The sequence below is a fragment of the Brienomyrus brachyistius genome, chromosome 2 (genome assembly GCF_023856365.1).
Source record: "Brienomyrus brachyistius isolate T26 chromosome 2, BBRACH_0.4, whole genome shotgun sequence".
In the NCBI taxonomy this organism is placed as follows: Eukaryota; Metazoa; Chordata; class Actinopteri; order Osteoglossiformes; family Mormyridae; genus Brienomyrus; species Brienomyrus brachyistius.
Window position 1 is genome coordinate 23,394,009 of NC_064534.1, and position 20,095 is coordinate 23,414,103.

The window sequence follows — 20,095 nt, forward strand, 5'->3', positions numbered from 1 at the left end:
TAAATTTTTACATCCCATGTTTAGGTGCATATACAGTATGGAGTCACAGGGCAGCCCAAATGGAGTTCATTTTTATATGTAAGTAACATCCCTACAGCACGTACCAGAGATTAAGAGGAGCAGAAATGATTAAATCATTTCCATTTAAGATGAATACAAAATAGGCATAGAATAATGCATAGAATAATGCATAGAATGCAAAACATTAACTATTTCGTATTCTTCTAATTTTATATACATTATTATTGTTAATGACTAGTAGTATTGTTATTATTGTTGCTGTTGTTGTTATTATAGTAGTGGTAGTAATTGTTATAGTAGTATTGTTATTGTTGTTATTATCAAGTGCAACAACAACAATAATAATTCCATCATTTATCTGTACAGCAGTAAAAATGGTAACCTTGGAATCAAGGTGGTTGAAGCAAATTTATTATATAATTATATCAATAAATATCATACTGTATATGTCATAAAACATTGGTGTGTATAAGTGCTGATCTACCAAAAAGCTGATGCCATAATTCATATTCAGTACATTTAGTATAGGTAACATTAATGTTGTAGAAGGAAAGCAGAATGTGAAAGTATTGAAGAAAGCTATCTGATCATGTTTCAAGCTGAATTTGTTCTTTGACAGGGAGTCATTGTTTATCCTATTGCATCATTAATACTTTAGGACTGTCAGATCTGTTATAAAAGAGGAGTCAAGCATGACAAAGACTGCTTATTCAGCCTGAAAAACATGTGCTTCAAAGGAATATGGGTAATTTTATGCTGCTTTCCCCATTGATACATCAGTTTAGTGGCAACCATTCATTATGTTATCCCTTTTAATCTTAACTTATGGTTCCTCCAAGTAGTACCACAGATATCTAAAGTAATATTAAAGGGTCAAACTGGATCATTATATTATTACTTACAAAAGCTCACAAAGTCATAGACGATATATGCTTGAAAATGGATACTTAATGGTAATCATAAAAGAATTCTGATATTCACTTTTCAAAGACACCGTCGACGTGGTATGGTCAGGGGAAGGAAAAAAAATATTTCCTTTGAAAAATTGATTCAAATTTATAAGGGGTCTTGTGCAGATGTCATATACAATTGCCTGCTTTAAATACTAAATCTTTCGGGCAGAAGCTTTTAAAACTTCAAATGCACCAATATCTACTTACATATGTCATGGTGCACCCCTATATAGCCTTTTCCTGTTCGCTCTCCTGAAACATAAACGTATGAGCTGGATATTGGCACGTTATTTTCCACAGATAAAACAGAGAACCTGCACACTATAAAAATACACACGCTGTCTGAGTTTTCCATTACAGTCCGAGTATCAAAAAACTGTCTTCAGTCCTTAACCGTTTACTATAAGGTGCTGTGATTTGAAAAAGATGTGAAACTAATGTTTTTTTGTTTCTCCATTATCAGGAGTCTTAATGACTTAATAAGGCCTCGGACTCCAGAGGGTAAAGATATAATAGAAAAAAAATCCTTTTATTGTATAATAGTGTGTAGCTATCTAGATATTTAACATTATATGACTATATATCATGCGTAAAGCTGTTTTTTCAATGGCCATTGTATGTGTATATTTTTTCTGAAAGTATTGCATTCTTCGCTGTACTCTTTCTTTTAGCTGCTCTAGGTAGGCCTCATTAAGAATGGAGTGAAAGTTGGGAAGCCTGGGATCACAAACTACTGTTCACATTACAGTCCAAGCTCTTTTATTTATTTAATGCATGCCATATGCCGAGAGATCCAACCAAGTTTATCGTATTGCAATGAACATCGACACATTTGGCCAATGGAGTAAATGGGTATCTTTCAAGTAATACTGTATGATACTGTTATGTTTAACTGCTATAGAGGATTCAGAACCCATGGGGTCAGCAGTATTTTTGAGGTTTGGTAAAAATTGTTCAACATGAAAACATGAAGGGTGATTATTACCTTAAATATATAACTTAAAATGTTCATTGTAAAATATTCCCTTATGTCAGTCTCATAGTCACCCCTTAAGAAAGGTGCCTTGGAGGGTCATTCAATGTGCATAGAACATAAATCTTTCATATCATTACAGTAACGTGTACAGATTTTTGTCTTAAATTGAGCCCGGCGCTGAAGCAATCCAAACAGCTGAGCAGCATATGTCAAACCCCCTGAGTCTTTTCAAAGGCTTTCCTGATAGATTTCTAGGGAGCATTTTATGAGGTACTTAACTATACAAATATATATTTTTCAGTTTAACAGAAACCCAGACCCATTTATTTTTCTTTCTTCAGCAACATATCTACTGACTTAACGTTTATTTCTATTTGAAGTATATTAAAATTGATGTTTTTGCTGTGATTTTATGCCAGAGACCAGCATCCATTCTTCAGAGAGAGATACCTGCAAACTGTGGCAGTGTGTAAGAGGTCTTCAGTAAATATTTTAGCAGCATCGGCAGTATTAGCGGGACGACACCACAAGATTCACTATGTGGATCTCCTACTACTTCTTTTATTCTGTCGAATATAACTCTTTAATACATTAATATTACAAAATGATACATTCTCTTCAAACACCAAATAAAACTCAGCCTCGTACTAGTAATCCATATAACTCAATTGCCATTTAAAATAATATTTCAGTCAGAGCTGCAAAAATGAAACAATAAAAATCAAAAAAGAGAAATAAAAGCCCTTTGCAGAGCCTCTTCTCAAAATCTCTTCTTTATAATCCTTTGTAAAACAAAAAGGCATTTTATATGATAAAGATGTTGGTCATGGTTTCCAGTGGAACACCTCCATCTCACGCATTCCAGTTTTATTGACATGATTGTACATCTAAATACTTTAGGCATGCTTTGGGTTTTGATAAAAAAGCCCTGTACAGCTGCTTATATCATTATAGATAGAAAAAATTTCTGGATAATATGTTACTGTAAAATATAAATATATAGATTCAGATACATAACTGACATAAATAATCCATCCATCCATCCATCCATCCATGCTTTAGCCACTTATAGTAATGAATACAGGACTTTCGAAAATCATATCTCAGTGTTTCAAATATCATTAATGATTTGCATATAGTGAAAGTCATATTCATCTTACATATTAGTCTTATATTAGTCAATGTATTCGTCTTACAGTGATGTATTAAAATCGTCTACTGAGAAAGCGTGAGAATCTTTAAATTTAATGACGATTTGTATTAAATGCAATTGAAATGCTATTGCCAAAATACGGAGTCTTAATGTATTCGTTAAACTTATCTAACAACATAAATATGGCTATGGTCATTGTTTAGGATTCAGTAAATGAGAGTTGAAAGATATAGAAACATGGGTAAAGAATCACAAATCATAACATCATTTCCCTTCTGTCACTTCTGTTTAAATAACAGCACTTCTAAGAAGTTAGTGAAGCACGGTCGGGTGCCAGGGGCAAAGCATTTGAAATGCCCTTAGGGGAACCATTACAGCTACATTGGTAGCTTCATATTTACACCCCCACCATAAATATAGCAGACTGTCATAACCTGAAAAGATAAGAAGTATAAACCAGTTTTTAACTGTATTGTACCGGAAACAATCTATGTTTACAGTAAAACAAGAGAAATGGCACACATTGTATTGCCAAAACACATCTTAAGTTTCACAGTGGCAACGGACTAGTCTGGTTTCCACCAAGGTTAAAGGGGCATTCTGCCAGTATATATTACTGGAGAATCTACGGCCTGTAAAATGTCAGCAATTTTGGGTTAAAGAATTCGGTTCCTTATAAAAAATAGTACTAATCAAATTGAGCTTTCATGATTATGTCTTTCGAGATGTAAGTGTGTAAGTTCACTCCTATTTGACACTGAGATATGGTCCATTTTCGTATCCAAACTACTCTTATTAAACAGTCTCTTCATCCCCTCCCTTATAGTCTCATTGGGTGGCACATAATCCCTTTTCCTTCTTCCAACTGATCTGTCAGCAAGGGTCTGTTATGCCTAACTGCAATGTAGACTCTCAGCCAGCAGGTTTAGTCAGGAGGATCAGAGAGCTGTAAATTGGACAGAAGTTAAGTATCCTTTTCGGGCTCACCCTTAACCCCTAGCTATGTGTTTGTGGACACCCATGGTATTCTACCCACAAAGTACAAGTCTTTTGAAAATCATTGCAGTGTTTTTATTTTATTTAACTTCTCGTTAGATGCTAAATCCTTCAGTAAACAATGTTTCCCGGAGAACCACAGGCCATAATTTCAAATCCTCAAACCCTCTGCCCTCTTTCAATACTGTATACGTTTTTTTTTTTTTTCTTAGCTGTGCATTTCAAAAGATATTAATAAAATAATTATAGTTTTATCTGTCCTTCCCAAATACCTCCCCAGGTTTAATAGCACTGATGGCAAAAAAAATTGTGATCCGCTCTGATTACATTTGAAAGTGATCAGTGTTACAGTGGAATGAAAACAATACAAATGTTTACAAAATTTAAAAGAACATCTTTTAAACATAGAACACCATAGTAATGGGAAACAACATGATGAAGCAGTGAGTAATAGTTCAACTGTTGTGTCGTCACAGATGAAAAGCCATTGGGAAACATTTTGTATACATCGCACTGTTTTTCCATTAAATTTACATGCTACTTTAGAATGGCAAATTCTAACATTGATCAGGGAGGGGATGGTTTCATTTTGTGATTATTATTAAGTTTGTATCAGGGAAGCGAAAAATTTGACAAGAGTAGTAGTAGCCATATTTTAATTGATTGATTTCCAGCAATGAAAGAGCCCAGTGTTACGTTACAAATGAATGTCAACTGAGAGTTAAATACAATGCAGTTAATGCTGTCTGCCAAATACCCGTGTCTAAAGATCTGTTTAAGGACATTTGCATACAGTTTGCAGGACCTGTTTGTGTACTTCAAGACCTTTTAATTAAAATACCACTAAGATCCCACAAGCACCAATATGTGTGCTTTGGCTGGAAATGTGGAGGTTTCTGTAGCATATGTAAATCTTGTATAATGTCTGCCAATAAAAATGTAAAATATAAAATTTCATACTATGTTAGTATGTATTCTTTGTTTAACCTAACAAAGAGTGAAATTGCCCGACAATATACTAACTAACATTTTTTATATGACCATGGCTTTTTAAGATGTGCAGAAGGTTTTGTAGAATTCTAAAAGCATTACCAGAATCATATGTTCTGTGAAAGTACTGAATGTATATTTAAGTAGCAAAAACATTGGAGTTTGCAGTTATTTCCTTGTTGGCAATACAGCGTCAGTAATATGCAGGCACATGCTTGCAATCTTGTAAAGGGTATTTCCAAAAACATGATGCAGGTGTTAATAATATAAACTTGTTCAACTCCCATTGTTTTGCTACCTGCTACTGAATCTGAAGGTGGGGAGAAGGGCAGTATGTGCATAAGCGCATCTAAACATCCAGTAGCTTAAACCTGATTTGCCTGAGCCCTTATCGGTAGAAACAGCTGTCAGCTCAGCATGGTAATTAAGTGTTATACGCTTGTCAAAAGATTCCAGGCTAGACATTTCTTATTATATTACAAGTTGCCCTTGAGGAATTTGTGCATCTTTAAACATAGAGGCTGATGGTCTTAAAAAGAAGTATAAACAGCAGCTAAGCTGTGTAAAACGAACAAGTATCCTACCCTATTGTTAACACTCATTGACTCCAAAATATAAACAGAGTCTGTACCATTTATTTTCAAAGTCAAAATAACCTTGTGTGTGACTACTGTGTATCAGGTTCACCTACATTTCAGCTTAACAGATTTTTAATGTGCAGGGGCTTGTAATAAATTGTATACCTAGCTACATACCTAAAATAGTCGAACACCTGGGGAAGCAGGGAATGGCAACATATGTGGGTCTGTACAGAGGTAACATAAATGTGATGAAAGAATTAATTCCCCTTCAGATTGCTGTGATAGCGTGCAGTCATATGGGTGGGATCACAATAGATCAGAGTGGAGTAGCGAAGTTTAGAATGGGAGCTTTTTATTGGTGTACAGTTTGTCTGTAATGACCTTAAATTACATTTAATTCCATGGCTAACCAAAAGATGTAGGATGCCCGTATACGTTTTATACTTAACCTAATGCTCGATAGCAGCAAAGTCATCCTTAAAATGCATTTGGCATTTTTAAATCATTGCTACCTTAAAACTTTCAATATCTCTTCTTTTTTTGGAAAATGTACTTGGGAAATAGACTAAAGAAGAAAAATAGAATTTACTTTTATCTGTTGATGGCTTTGATGAATTTTTTTTTATTTTAGTGCAGTGTTATAGTGTGCCATAATTCATGTATGAAAGCCACCTTGCGTGGCGATAGTTATAATCAAATCCAGGTGGTAATATGAACTGTCGACAAAATAAAACACAGGGCATCATGAAATATTAAAATTTACAAAACTTTTTTATGTACTATATTTTGAAAATTATATTATAGATGAACATACAGAAACATACAAAATGAACATACAGAAAAATATCTTGCCTGTACAAGAGCCTGCGTGAGAAATATCAGGATTGTTTGACATGGCATGTGAAGCTGGTAATAAGAGATAGATAAACATCTGTGAGATGGACTATATTGTACTTTGCAAACCTGCTGAATTTGAAACTTTGGAAATGGATCCTATCAGATCTGATGTCATCAGCACATTTCAGTAAAAAAAATGCTAAATTCCCTTAACCTAGAATCCCTACACCTTAACTTTATCAGTTACTGCCTTATGTTACCTTAAACAGCTATTAAATCTTGCCCACTGTAAAGTCTGCACCATCAGCCATGATAAACCTTTGTTTTTTCACGTATTATATGTTCATGCAGGGTGTGTAAATTTCAATCACTGAATGTTTCATTTATCAGTTAAACAGACTACAACTTTTTTATAGCAAAAACAACGCTGTATTCCATAATACTCAATCTACTATCTGTCCAACACTGTAGAAAAAAAGTATATAAGCTGCCATATGGCTGCAAAAAGCTGAAGAAATAATAAATTTGTATATTTTTAACAAAAGTACAGATAAATAAAATGGATATAAATAGTGTTTCCAAACATAATATTAGGTACTTTGAAGTAGCGTTTTCCTTAATAGTGGCTACACATTACTTGCTCTTGTTCATGAGGTTTACCTTCGCTAAGGCCTGCAGCCGTCCGGAGGCTCAGTGGCTGTAGTTATAACCATACATCTCTAGGTTGAGGGTTTGTTTCCGGAACCTTGCTAATCCATGTAATTACATATTCTCTTTACGTCCACTTGTCCATTGTGTGTGTGCACTATTCTACTGAACAATTCTTTTTCTTTTTAAGTATTATAAAAGAATCAAATCAGCATTGTAGCAGTACAAACAGATATTCTAGAAAAACTGTTTTTTGTAATATAAATTTAATACACAATGTAACATTCAATTTGGGAAAGTGTTATCAGATATAAATCTTCATTAACCTGATTAGAAACTTGGATATCTGTATCATTTGGTATGATGTGGCCTTTATTTTATCACTGAAATATTTGATATATTCCAGGTTTGCTTTATTTTCACCAGGTAAATGTCTATACATCCATCCATCCATCCATCCATCCATCACCGTAACCGCATAAGCTGGGGTCGCTGGGGGGGGGGGCGGGCTATCCTGGGAACTAGGGGCACGGGCGGGAAATGTCTATACTTTTTAAACAAAACTTTAAAAAAACTAAATTTAAAAAAGGAAAAAGATAAAGCTTTTTAACTATCTGAAACTTGTTTATTGACAGTGCATTGTAAAATTACAGGTTAAAGTAATTTATAATACATTTAAATATATTCTCTATCGTGTACATGCTCACATTTACAGATAATTTTTTACATTAGGTAATAGATTTATAGAAAGCAATGCAGTAAAGCTATACTATAAAATGTCATACGGTAATGAAAAACAGACTTTTAACATCAGGCATCACTAAATCTTTTGAGACCAAAGAAGGAACAGAAGAGTTCATCTGTAAAAGGCCGCGTCTTATGGGGACGCATGGCTCATGGACGGTGATGGTCTCTTTAGTATTGATTCCACAGAAAAAGATAAAGATTCACAGGAAGCTTTCGTCTTATTTTGCTTGAACGCAAATTCTTTTGGGAAGCTCTCCACATTTTCGAGGTTCTGGAGCTCTCTGGTGGCACCATCCCTGTATTTTTTTGCTGCTTCTTCCAAGAGTTCTTTGCACTGAAGCCCTTTCAACTCGAGGCTTGATTTTTCACTGAGAGTCTGCTGGATGAGGGAGTGGAAGGAACTGAGCTTCACAGAGAGGGCATGTTTCGCACCATCTTTGTTCAGCTTGTTCAGAACATAGTCTGGCCCAGCTGGGGAGAGCAAGTTGGGAAAACCTTGTCCACAGGCTCTCTTAAGTGGTGAGAAGGCTGATCTCTCCTTCTGGTTTGAAGAAAGCACCCTTTGATTGTCTACTTGCTGCAGATCACAGAGCTCTGGAGCTGTGCAGAATCTTGTTACTACTCTGTCTTGGTTTGATGAGTGGTTCTCTGAGGATGGTATCATTTTTGTGTCCCAAATAATGTCAGGTTTCATGTTCTGTACTGCTGTAGCATTGAGGAGACATTGCTGGTACAACAAAGCGTCATTGATATTGCTACCACGAGCCCACATCATAAAACGGTGTGGGAGAGGGTACTGCCGGTAGGTGGCTGCTACGCTGACATTTGAGGAGATGAGTTCAACATTCCCAGTGCCAGCGTATTGCATAGACACATCCAGACAGTTAGGAAGGAAGTTGCAAAGGTCTTTGGGTGGTGGGTCCACCTGTGCACTGCCGTAGGATGATGCCTTGTAGGAATTATACTCTGCAGCATGAACAGTGTTGTTTGGAAGGAGCAGGGATGTGGCTGCTGCTTGACTGGATTCCATCATCTCTCGTTCTTTGTACTCGCGCTCCAGCATGATTGTCTCCAACTCCTTGTCAGCAAACGCTCTTCGCTTCCTCATACGATCACTCAGTGGAGGAGGAAGAGAAGGGTTTCCACCCATAAAGTGATCTGACTGAAGTGGACGATACCCTATAAGACATAAAAATTCTGTGATGTTCTTGCTTGACAATTTGCATGAATACATAGTCAGGCGAGATATTTCAATTTACTTTATTTACACAAATACACCATGAACTAATGTGATGCCTACTACCAATGCAACAAATGTTAATACATGTTTTAATACAAATAGTATCACTTGTACTAAAGCCTACCGATGCAATCGATATCCAAGCAAAGCTAAGAAATCGGAAAAGAAAAAGAATAGAAGGGCGACATCATTAGGGCAGGAAAGAATGAGAAGAATATAGTATTTAAACAATAGATTTTCTTATTGTGTAATGACCTGGAATGTTTTCTAATTCTTACCCTCTAAAATACTTTTTGCCAGCATGGTTGAAGGACGGAGGTGCCTCTGATAGATTGTTTTCCTTTCTGCTGAAATTTGCTTCACTGATAAACCTTTTTTATCCTGAAATTCAAAAAAACCACGGTCTGTATGTGCTATTTTTATTGTGCATATCCCAACAATATAATTTCCATATACAAGTTTTTTTTTTTTAATTCCATGTTCGACAATGCTGTCTTTACAAGAAAGACCAAAAATTTCATGCATTACAATCAGTCTGGAGTAGAAATTATATTTCATGAACTACCTACCTCTGTAGCTTGCTGCCTCCTTAGTGCCACCTGTGCTGCCATTACACGCTGTCTCTCCACTACAAGTAAACAATTAGCACACTGGCAATCTCGCCACCTGCAGAAACGTTTGTGTCCCTTCAGACAAGAGACCACTCCGTGATTCCTGCAGCGAGCACACTTCGGGGTCCTGCTCAGCTTTCTTTGATCCCCAGGATTGAGCGTCATTTGGGCTGATTTGTCATTGTCCCTACATTGTGAAGCATCGTCTCCTAACTCGGCCACCACACTGCTGTATTCTGCTTGATCGTCACTCTCCGTCTCGAGACTCTCCACGTCTATTTCAAGATCAGGAGCGGCAAGATCCGACATGTTTCTTTAGGTCTCCTTATCGATCAGTACTTTCTTCTAGGCTGTTCTAAGGCCGTATAACTGGCACCTGCTAAATATAAAACAGCAAACAACAAAATCAGCATCAATCACTTAACTATTGAATATTGCAGACATTTCATCATATATTTGTCTACCACAGTTCTAAAAACATTTGGGTGCATACCAGTTTTTGTATGGTGCGTACAAATAGTTATCACATGCATATGTTTATGAGGAAAACCAAAGGTCTTGTTAGTCCTAAAACATAATTCTAAATGCATAGTATATTTAACTCACAAAACTTACGTATTTCACGTAACGATGAACGATCGACACGCGGAAAGATCCTAATAATCGTAATAATATCCAGGAAATGCTTTTGATGGTCTAGTCCGTCGCTCACACTTAAGCCTATACTGTACTGGCCCGAAGGGTATCGTCACCCCAATACGACCACTTCACCGCCTTGATGTTTCCGCTGCAATTTCAGGCGCCACCTCTCTTAAGCCCTCGAGTACGCGCGGTTTTCCTTGCGATTGGCTGATTTTCAGTACTTCATCCTTATTGGCTGCGCATAGATTGTGAATTTAAGAAGCTTTAAAAAATACAATAAAAAATGTATATGAATGTATTGATTATCCCGTGGTTACGCATATACAAGCTATTAATCTGGATGGGTTATTTCTTCATTTAATTTTATGCTGGGATGGCTCATAAAATTATGTGTTATAATGCATTATTCAAAAACTTTTCCTGAACGTTTTTTTTTCCTTTTTTAATAAAGTAACAGGCGTCTGCACTAAACATTCCAGCTTCATTAAATATTCGATATTTGTAATACATGCATAGTATAACACAATTTTGGGATGTGTAATATTCTGACATTTTGGCTATTTCGGCATGTCAAATTCCTGTGTGCATTCTGTATAAGTATATACGCAGTCATATCACACACACACACAGACACACACACACACACACACACACACACACACACACACACACACATATATATATATATATATATATATATATATATATATATATATATATATATATATATATACACACACATGTATGTATATGTGTGTGTGTACTTTATATGCCGTTTTTCTGAAGTTTTTCTGAACAATTATATTTAAACTTTACCGAATAAGCGGTTGGATGATGGCCCGTTGGATGAATAGATGGATGATATCACTATTTATAAATTAGTATTGTGGAAATATTTTTGACGCAAGGTAGACGACTGTTGGGTTCCCCAGTTTCACAAAAACATACCTCTTGCAAATGCGCATGAAAGACACGCGTGTATAGAAAATGGATGGATGGAAATTTAATTTATAGGGTCTGCTTACTTTGTAAATTTACGTTGTCGTAGCATATAATACATTGTTTTATTTCAATTATTTTTTTATGTTTTCAAGTTTACATTATTGTGTTCATAAGAAAAAACCTACACAGTAGGCCTATAATGCATGCTATTATATCCGTCGTCAGTTATACTTTTCCTAAAAAAAAAAAAGATTGAAAGCGATTACTGGGTTTACATAACAAACAAACAAACGCTAAAACATGCACTCAGCAGGCTTAGCTGTGTACAGCCGACACAACCGAAAGAGGCCGTATTTCTGTATGACCTCGTTAGATTTTACACATTTTAAATCTTCGCTGTTCAAAATGAAGTAAATTATAGGAATGTACAGTACAACTAGCCCAAGATATATGAATGCGCGAAACGATTCATGAAAATATATGAAATCTAATTTCATAAATTTGTGTCGAAAATATCATTATGTCTTTTTTGTAAAAGAGATGGGTTGATCGAGTAGGCTATTTGAACAAGGTGGTTGTATGAAGGACGTTTTCCGCTTCAAGAAATATGACACCAAACAAAAGGAACATAAAATCCACGAGACCATTGAATGGAACAAATGGAAAATACAAGTGAAACGACAAATACATCTGTATAATTGATATGGGTGAATAATTTAAATATTGTTTTTCACATTTCAAAATTCTTCCAGTAAATTAGCGGAAAATGTCATTTGATTTTTAGTTAATTGGATCAATGTATTCAAGAAACTGCAGTAGATTACATACCATTGCGAATTTAATTTAATCAGAGTGAATTCAGATAAAATTAATTCATGTTCGGGCCGTATGGTGTCCACATGATACACAAAACAGGCATTTTTAATAAAAAGGGCCTAAAATTGCTGACATAATTCTTTAAGTCTAATTACTATTGTGTAGACCTACATGGGTCTTGATTGTGCCTTGTTTTTCCTTCGAGCTTATGTGTGAGAACATTTTAAATGTCCACAAGTAACTCCACTGCTGATCAGTCCTTGCCCAAAATACAGCCAAAAAAAATAAAATGAAAGAGGGGACATACACATATATATATATATATATATATATATATATATATATATATATATATATACACACACACACACACACACACTTCTTTTTTTTTTTAAAAAAAAAAAAAAAGGTAACTGTCACGCATAAAATGTAATCACTTAATCGTTTATTTGTCATCTATATATCCGCTACCGGAGTTCCTCAATCACTTAAAATTATAGAGTATTTTTAGTACAGTTTTTAAAATTATTTTTAATTTAAATTTTTATTCATTTATTTATTTATTTTGCGGTCTGGGTACGCAATGGCTACTTGTCCGGACTTAAGCCTTTGATGTCCAGAGACCTAGGCGTGTTTCAGTAACTATCCATCCATTCAAAAACACGCAGTTAGATGAGCTGATTACTTCATGCGGTTTATAGTCAATAGTGTGTTTGTCCTTTATTTTTTGGAAGTGGCTCTAGTCACTACGGCAACATACTATGTTTTGCTATCTGGCTTCCTGGATAGCTAGTTAATTACTTTATTCCATGTATAGTTTGACCATTTCAAGTTAGTTATATTTCGACTCCTTCCCACCCATATATCTACCGTACGAGTAGCATTAACATAAGGAAACTTCCCATCGCCCTGAGAAATATCCACCTGTTTGCTTTCACCAGGGCCCCCTAGTGGAAATTGAAAGGTGACGCCTAAAAACGAAGCTTTCTGGCACGTGTGGACATGAAGTTCCGGGATGCACAACATTTGCACTTTGTAACTTTTTGATAGCTGTACTTTGACCGTAACATATTTGTATAAATCACCTTCCAAGGACAATCAACAGATCTCAGCCCAATAGATGCATGAGACAGTGTTCAGTACACGTCATGGTAGATTTTGTCAGCAGACAGTCTGCACTAAAGCACAATGAGGCCGTTACTCGGATATACATGTTTATGTAGCCCACGACCGACTGCCTTTCAGTACAGTACGACGTATTGATGACGAAAAAATACATATTTCTACAATTCCCATTATGCCGCAATAAATGCAATTATTTTCAATATTCTTCATATCTACTCATAAGGGTAACGAGCTAATGCAATTACGAGTAGGTCCATCACCTCATAGTGCATTAATGAAGAGGTATTTATGAAGGACACCTTCCACGCGATACAGTTCTCTGGGTGATCGCCGAACTGTATTGACGGTGAAAATATATATATATATTTTATAATTCTCATTAATTATGCAACAATAAATGCTATTATTATTTTTAGAAATTCTTTATCTAACCACAAAGCTGCAACACTGAGCTTCATTGCAATAATCCAATCGCTTGCACTCTGATACATTATTGACGCCTTTTATTCCTGCTTTTGTTCATTTTATATGACATGTGAAGATAGCTATGGTTACAAGGTGTGTGTTTGTGTCTGAGTATAATTCTCATGTATTTCTTTCATTATATATAACCATTGATTTGCATTATACACTGTCATACACTACATAGCTATCAGTTTTGACAGTTGCATCAATGAAAGTATGCTTTAATCCAGTGAATTACTTATCACATAACAAAAGCCTGATTATGATACTATAAAAGGATTTTAATAATCTTACAGCAGAAAAAAAATACATAAGACGTGTTTTTTGAAGGGTATGTTCTATACCTCTATCGCATTTTTTCTGAAACAGAGCTCGCAGTTAAAAAAACAACTTCTTTTGTACTCAAATGAAGACCAATTTTCTTTGACATCATGGCATTTCTTTTGACATTTTTTTGACATATTTCCTTAAAAGGTTGAATGACTTCACTTTCACACCTGCATGTGTGTTTGTCTTACAGTTGCAGAAATGTCATAAAAAGACCTTGCTGAGAGACACAAATGTGAAATTGTCCACAAAATACCTGTAAAATAGAAAGTATAATTTGGAAGTGGAATACAAAAACAAAACATATGTAGTGAGACACATTCTGGTAGGAGGTAGAAGTAAAATCCAATAGAGGGAGTTGAAACATGAGGCAATGAAATCATTATTGTGATTAATGAGCTGTAAGTTCTGTTTGACAGGCAAGATGCAGTGGGACTAGATTCCTGCTGTCCATGTTTAGAATAAGACAGACATGTGCTTAAAATAATAAGCAATGTGTCTCACTTCTGAAAAGCTATCCAGATTAGTGCTCAGTTGCTTTACATCAACATCAAGAACTACAACATTACTATTCGATATTGCCAGTAGGTGGAGCCAAAGCACCAAATAAATGTAAAGGAAAACATAAAATTTAACAGAACATCCCAAAGGGCCCACCATTCATGGATTACCTCATTAATGGGTCAAAGGAATAGATTGGGTACTGGACTTGTGTAACAATTGGCAAGTAAAGCATCATTTCATTTCTTCATTTCATTTCAACCTTTCACACTTTCCCATTTTTCCTGGGATATACTTCCATGATGATACCTGAAGGCCAGACATTGCTCTTGGACAGAGGATCCCTCAGCAGGACTATACTGCGCGCAATTAGACGGAGTTGTATTATATACCCACCTGTTCCAAAAGGTTTTTTTGGCTCAGTACTCTGTGCATTTGCTGCATGTACAAGTCAGAGATTCCAAATGCACTGTCAAGGGTGAAACACGAATTTAGAATTAGGTGATCAGTGTTGACAAACCACGACAACGAAATGTGTCCTCTGTATTTAACCCAGTGGTTCTCAAAGTCGGTCCTTGGGCCCCACTGATCTGCTTGTTTTCCCTATCTATCAACTATCCCTGTCCTACACACTGCTGATTACCTGGATCAGGTGTGCTCAGTCAATCACAGACTGAAAGACAGCTGGGACTTGTGTGTGGGGCAGGGATAGCAGGAAAACAAGCAGGGCAGTGGGTCACGAGGACCGAGTTTGAGAACCATTGATTTAACCCATATGGGACATCATGACATAGCAGGGGGCAGCTAAATCAGCACCCAGGGAGCAGTGCTTGGGGTGGAAGCTTGCTGGTCAGGGATTTGAACCAGCCATCGTTCAAGCACAAGTGCACTTTCCTAACCAATAGACTAACACTGCCCTGTATTTCAGACCTCTTAAAAAAAAAAAATACATCTTACTCTTAGGGTTGTTACCCCGCAATTACACTGTCCACCTTCGTCACAAACGCAAGTCCTCAGGTACTCAAGAACCCTTTTTCGCCATTCCACTGTCAAATGACCAACTTGCCAGTTCTTTTCCCAAGCCTTCCACATCCAGTCTTATAAATATTACAGTTACAGCTAAGACTTTACTTACAGGGGCACAAGTAACTTAGTAATTCAGTTACAATTCAAGGAAATCATGAATAGATATAGTCACTGCATGAAATACTTAAATCGTTATGACTGATTAATGATGAATGACAATGGGATCAGTATGTAACTAACACTTAGTTTCTGGTTAATTAATACATTAAATCAGACTGTACTACTATATTATTTGTACCCTTCTCAAGTAAAGGGTAACACTTTACTTGACGGGGCACAAAAAATATAGTATAGAATGCTCTTAATTATGTGTTAATTAACTACAAACTGAGTTTTAGTTACATACTGATCTCATGTTTGTCCAACATTAATGAATCTTGATGTATCTTATCTCAACTAGCAACTATATTTGTTTATGATTTGTACTTCATTAGTAACTGAGTAATTACTGATTATTTGTGCCCAACAAGTAGTGTTGTCCAAGTACATAAGATAAGAATTTCTATAACTAACAAAATCTAAAACTAAATGGCATCACCCATATCACTCACACTGCACTTGCAATACACACATCGTTTAGGTGCATTACTTAACCCAACCCAGAAGTCACATACTACATAGTGAATTACAAAAGCTGCAACTCAAAAAGATGTCAGTAAGGTCTGACTCAATATTAGCATTCTGTATGTGTATATGCGTATGCATGAAAGAGGAAATGTAACTGCATTTAAAATGGCTACTGGCATACTGCCAAATAAAACTGAATAGACACATCTGTGCACCTATGATCCAGACAGCTGACCTGAGGCGATGAAGGTGAATGTACTGCAACAGCTCACCAGCCAGTCAGTTATAGGCCTGTCATGCACAATGATCCTCCTCTGCCACTGCAGGCTTTCTCTAAAGTACATACTTGTGTGAGTGATACAGTCGGCACCACAGGAGGGAATGGCTTCTTCGTACACTGGCCTTTTCTTCTTGTATTTGCTTACCTGGAGGAGCTGCCATATTTCCATATCTCCAATGTCGATCCTGAACGTCACTCGAACACCCCTTAAACCTTTTTCAAATACTGCACAGGTAGTCCCCGAGTTACGATGGAGTTGTGTTCCGAGAACCCCATTGTAACTTGAAGATATCGTAAGTCGAGCGTATTGTATTGCAGTTTAAATGTAAAGAATTAAAATGTAAAGAATTATTAATTCATAGCCTATATGCGTTATAAAGCAGAGTCATACATTTGCCTAATACAATTCAATATCGTTTGCTCAGTAATAATCCTATTTGGCATGAAAATGTTAACAATGGTAGTAACCCTAAAATGAAATAGCTAAAGCTACGTATCATGCATACATACATTGAACGTGTATTGTATGGTATTGTTGCTTACAAAGATTCTGTCCGACTTCTGCATACTTGATACTCTTAAAACAAAGAAAAAAAATACATGCTCTAGCAAGAGTGAGGCATCACATAGGGAACTTCCAATGACAGTCACAAGCTTTAGAGGTACAGCAATACCTCTGAAATGTGATTTTCTTAAAATAACATAATTCTTTACTGATCAAGGAGGAAATGAGTTTCCATACAGCAGCAAGGTACATAAAGTGCACAGATAATAACAAAATACAAAGATAGTACACACAGTATTGTTCGGGTGGTGTTCTTGTAACTTGTGTAGCAAAAAAACGAAACAAAACCTGTTTTAGAGGCATCAGAGAAGTCAAAGAACATGATCCTGCCAGCTCTGTCCTGGTGTGAGTAGGTCTGTGGAGCGTGTGCTGTACGCTTCTGCATATTCAAGGGCTCCTGAAGTGCTGGGCCCCCTGAATCTTCCAGGGCGCCCATGCACTACTGCACCTCTACATGTAGCTGTACGTGAATGCCAGTCCCTCCACACAGGCTCAGCTGTACAAGGCTGAAAAAAGTATACAGTACCAAGACTTATAAAAGGCTGGATAACACTGAACTGTCGACTGTTAAAGCACTAGGATTTTTCAAACACTTTTTTTGTTGCAATTAACATAAATAGCAACCGACAACAACAGAAAAAAACATTCAGTTGGTGCCCACTATATACAAATGAATGTGATTACGTTACTCTTATTATAGTGATGATAGTAATGCGACTAATCAAACTTCCTCACAGCAGGTATGAGCAGAAGATATACAAATAATTGTATGTTGGAATAGCTCAGTTAGAAGAGAATTAAACTGAAGCTCTAAAAGGGCTGATGGTCAATCCCAAGCTCCTGCAGCAGGGTGAAAAGATGCTGATGTAGGCTTGACTTTTGGCTTTCTATACGACACCAAAGAATGAAGAGCAAGGTCCCACCAAATGGTAGGAACGAGATCTAGCTCAGAGACATTAGTACTACTCTTAAGGCACAGCAGAATAGCAGCTGATAAAGTCTTAGCAAGTCCAAGGGACGTCCCTACAGAGTTGCATCACACATTACATTTCTAGTAAGGTTTGACAGGTTCACCGCAAAAGCTAGACATAATTAAAATCTTGCCTTTATATGGAGAAATGGTTATTATATGCTGTGGCCACCACAACTTTCAGCTATATGCCACTGACACAATTCATTTCAACTTCATTTCAACAGGCGAGATGTCGGTCCCTGCTTGCCATAATGAAATACACTCAAATACACTAGGGAGGAGTGACAGAGGGGCATTGGGTATCCTAGCAGATCCATGGGGTCCAGCACTTGATAAGGGCCCTTGAATATGTAAAATTCTAATTAAAATGCCTGAAGAAGCTGGTCAGGAAAGCCAGCTCCACCACAGGATTGACCCAGGACCCCCTGGAGGGAGCAGCGGAAAAGTTGTTGGCAAAATTGAACAATATTATGAATTCCGTCCATTCGCTCCAGGGGGCGCTATCTTACTCACATTTAGCCACAAGCTCATTCCCTCCACAGTGTGCTAAACACTGAACACTGTGCAGGACTTATATCTGTCAAGACACATTAATGCTGTATTCACCCCAGAAGGAGGTTCTACACCATACAAATAAACTATTGTAGTCTAAAATCAGGAGGTTCAGTTTCATTGCCCAACCCCTGTGTCACGTTTTGTTGAGCACACAGCGAGAAGGAAGGCAAGGGAGTCTGGGATACGGGGAAATCTCGGGGTCTAATGAGGGTAGGATACAGAAACAGCCATCAGTGATCCAGAGATGTTAATGACAGTATTGGGGAAACAAATTCGAACGCGGACTGAAATACACAGGATCAATTGGAAATAACAGGAAACAGCTGGCGACATCGGGATTTCACACGAGGTTACAGTACGTGGTGGGCGTGGTACATGGGAGGATCGGACGAGCAGGGCGTGACACCCTGTATGTGTATGTGTATATATGCATCATGGAAAAAATTTAAAGACCACTCTATATTCTTAAACAAATCTGCATTTTTAAATCCTGCATGGTTTAATCCTGGTTCTGCTGGCTGAAGGCTACGCTAAGCAGCAGGTTGCTTCCAGGCTCAAAATATCAAAGACCACAGTACACAAGCATAATGTGAACCAGAAGATACTGGGAATGACGAAAAAACTAGTCAGGTAGAGGGCAGAAGCAACTTTCTAATGCCAGAGATGACCATCAACTTATCCAACAATGCCTCATGAATTGAAGGATGACATCAAATGATCTTCACAGGAAATGGGGAACATTAAGTGCAGGTGTGAAGTGCACTAAGACAGTTCGTATGGGGCTACTAGAAACAAAAGTGAAGTCCCATAACGCATGGAAGAAGCTTTTCATCAGTAAGAAACAGAGAAGAACCAGGCTGCAGTTTACAAAAAATATATACTGAACAAAAATATAAACGCAACACTCTTGTTTCTGCTCCCATTTTTCATGAGATGGACTTAAAGACCTACAATTCATTCCAGATACACAATATTACCATTTCTCTCAAACATTTCTCACAAATCAGTCTAAATGTGTGATAGTGAGCACTTCTGCTTTGCTGAGATAATCCATCCCACCTCACAGGTGTGCCACATCAAGATGCTGATCTGACATCATGGGTAGTGCACAGGTGTACCTTATACTGCCCACAATAAAAGGCCACCCTGGAATGTGCAGTTTTTTGCTTTATTGGGGGTCTGGGGACTCAGAACCGGTCAGTATCTGGTGTGACCACCATTTGCCTCATGCAATGCAACACATCTTCTTCGCATAGAGTTTATCAGATTGTCAATTGTGGCCTGTGGAATGTTGGTCCACTCCTCTTCAATGGCTGTGCGAAGTTGTTGGATATTAGTGGGAACTGGTACACGCTGTCGTATACGCCGGTCAAGCACATCCCAAACATGCTCAACGGGTGACATGTCCGGTGAGTATGCTGGCCATGCAAGAACTGGGACATTTTCAGCTTCCAAGAACTGTGTACAGATCCTTGCAACATGGGGCCGTGCATTATCT

The 20,095-nt window shown here is 37.0% G+C and overlaps 1 protein-coding gene across 2 annotated transcripts; it reads right to left on the bottom strand.

The window, feature by feature from the left end:
- Positions 1-7,758: 7,758 nt before the first annotated feature.
- On the bottom strand, positions 7,759-10,548 carry dmrt2a (doublesex and mab-3 related transcription factor 2a). Of its 2 annotated transcripts, none has more exons than XM_048998818.1 (4): positions 10,369-10,548; positions 9,712-10,129; positions 9,421-9,523; positions 7,759-9,081 (listed from the first exon to the last, which is right to left on the bottom strand). In XM_048998818.1, the coding sequence occupies exons 2-4, from the start codon at positions 10,060-10,062 to the stop codon at positions 8,033-8,035; spliced, it is 1,503 nt and encodes a 500-aa protein (XP_048854775.1). In that variant the 5' UTR covers positions 10,063-10,129; positions 10,369-10,548; the 3' UTR covers positions 7,759-8,032. The 2 variants fall into 2 exon arrangements, with proteins under 2 accessions (XP_048854775.1, XP_048854773.1); XM_048998816.1 differs by having other exon boundaries at positions 9,712-10,132.
- Positions 10,549-20,095: the final 9,547 nt, after the last annotated feature.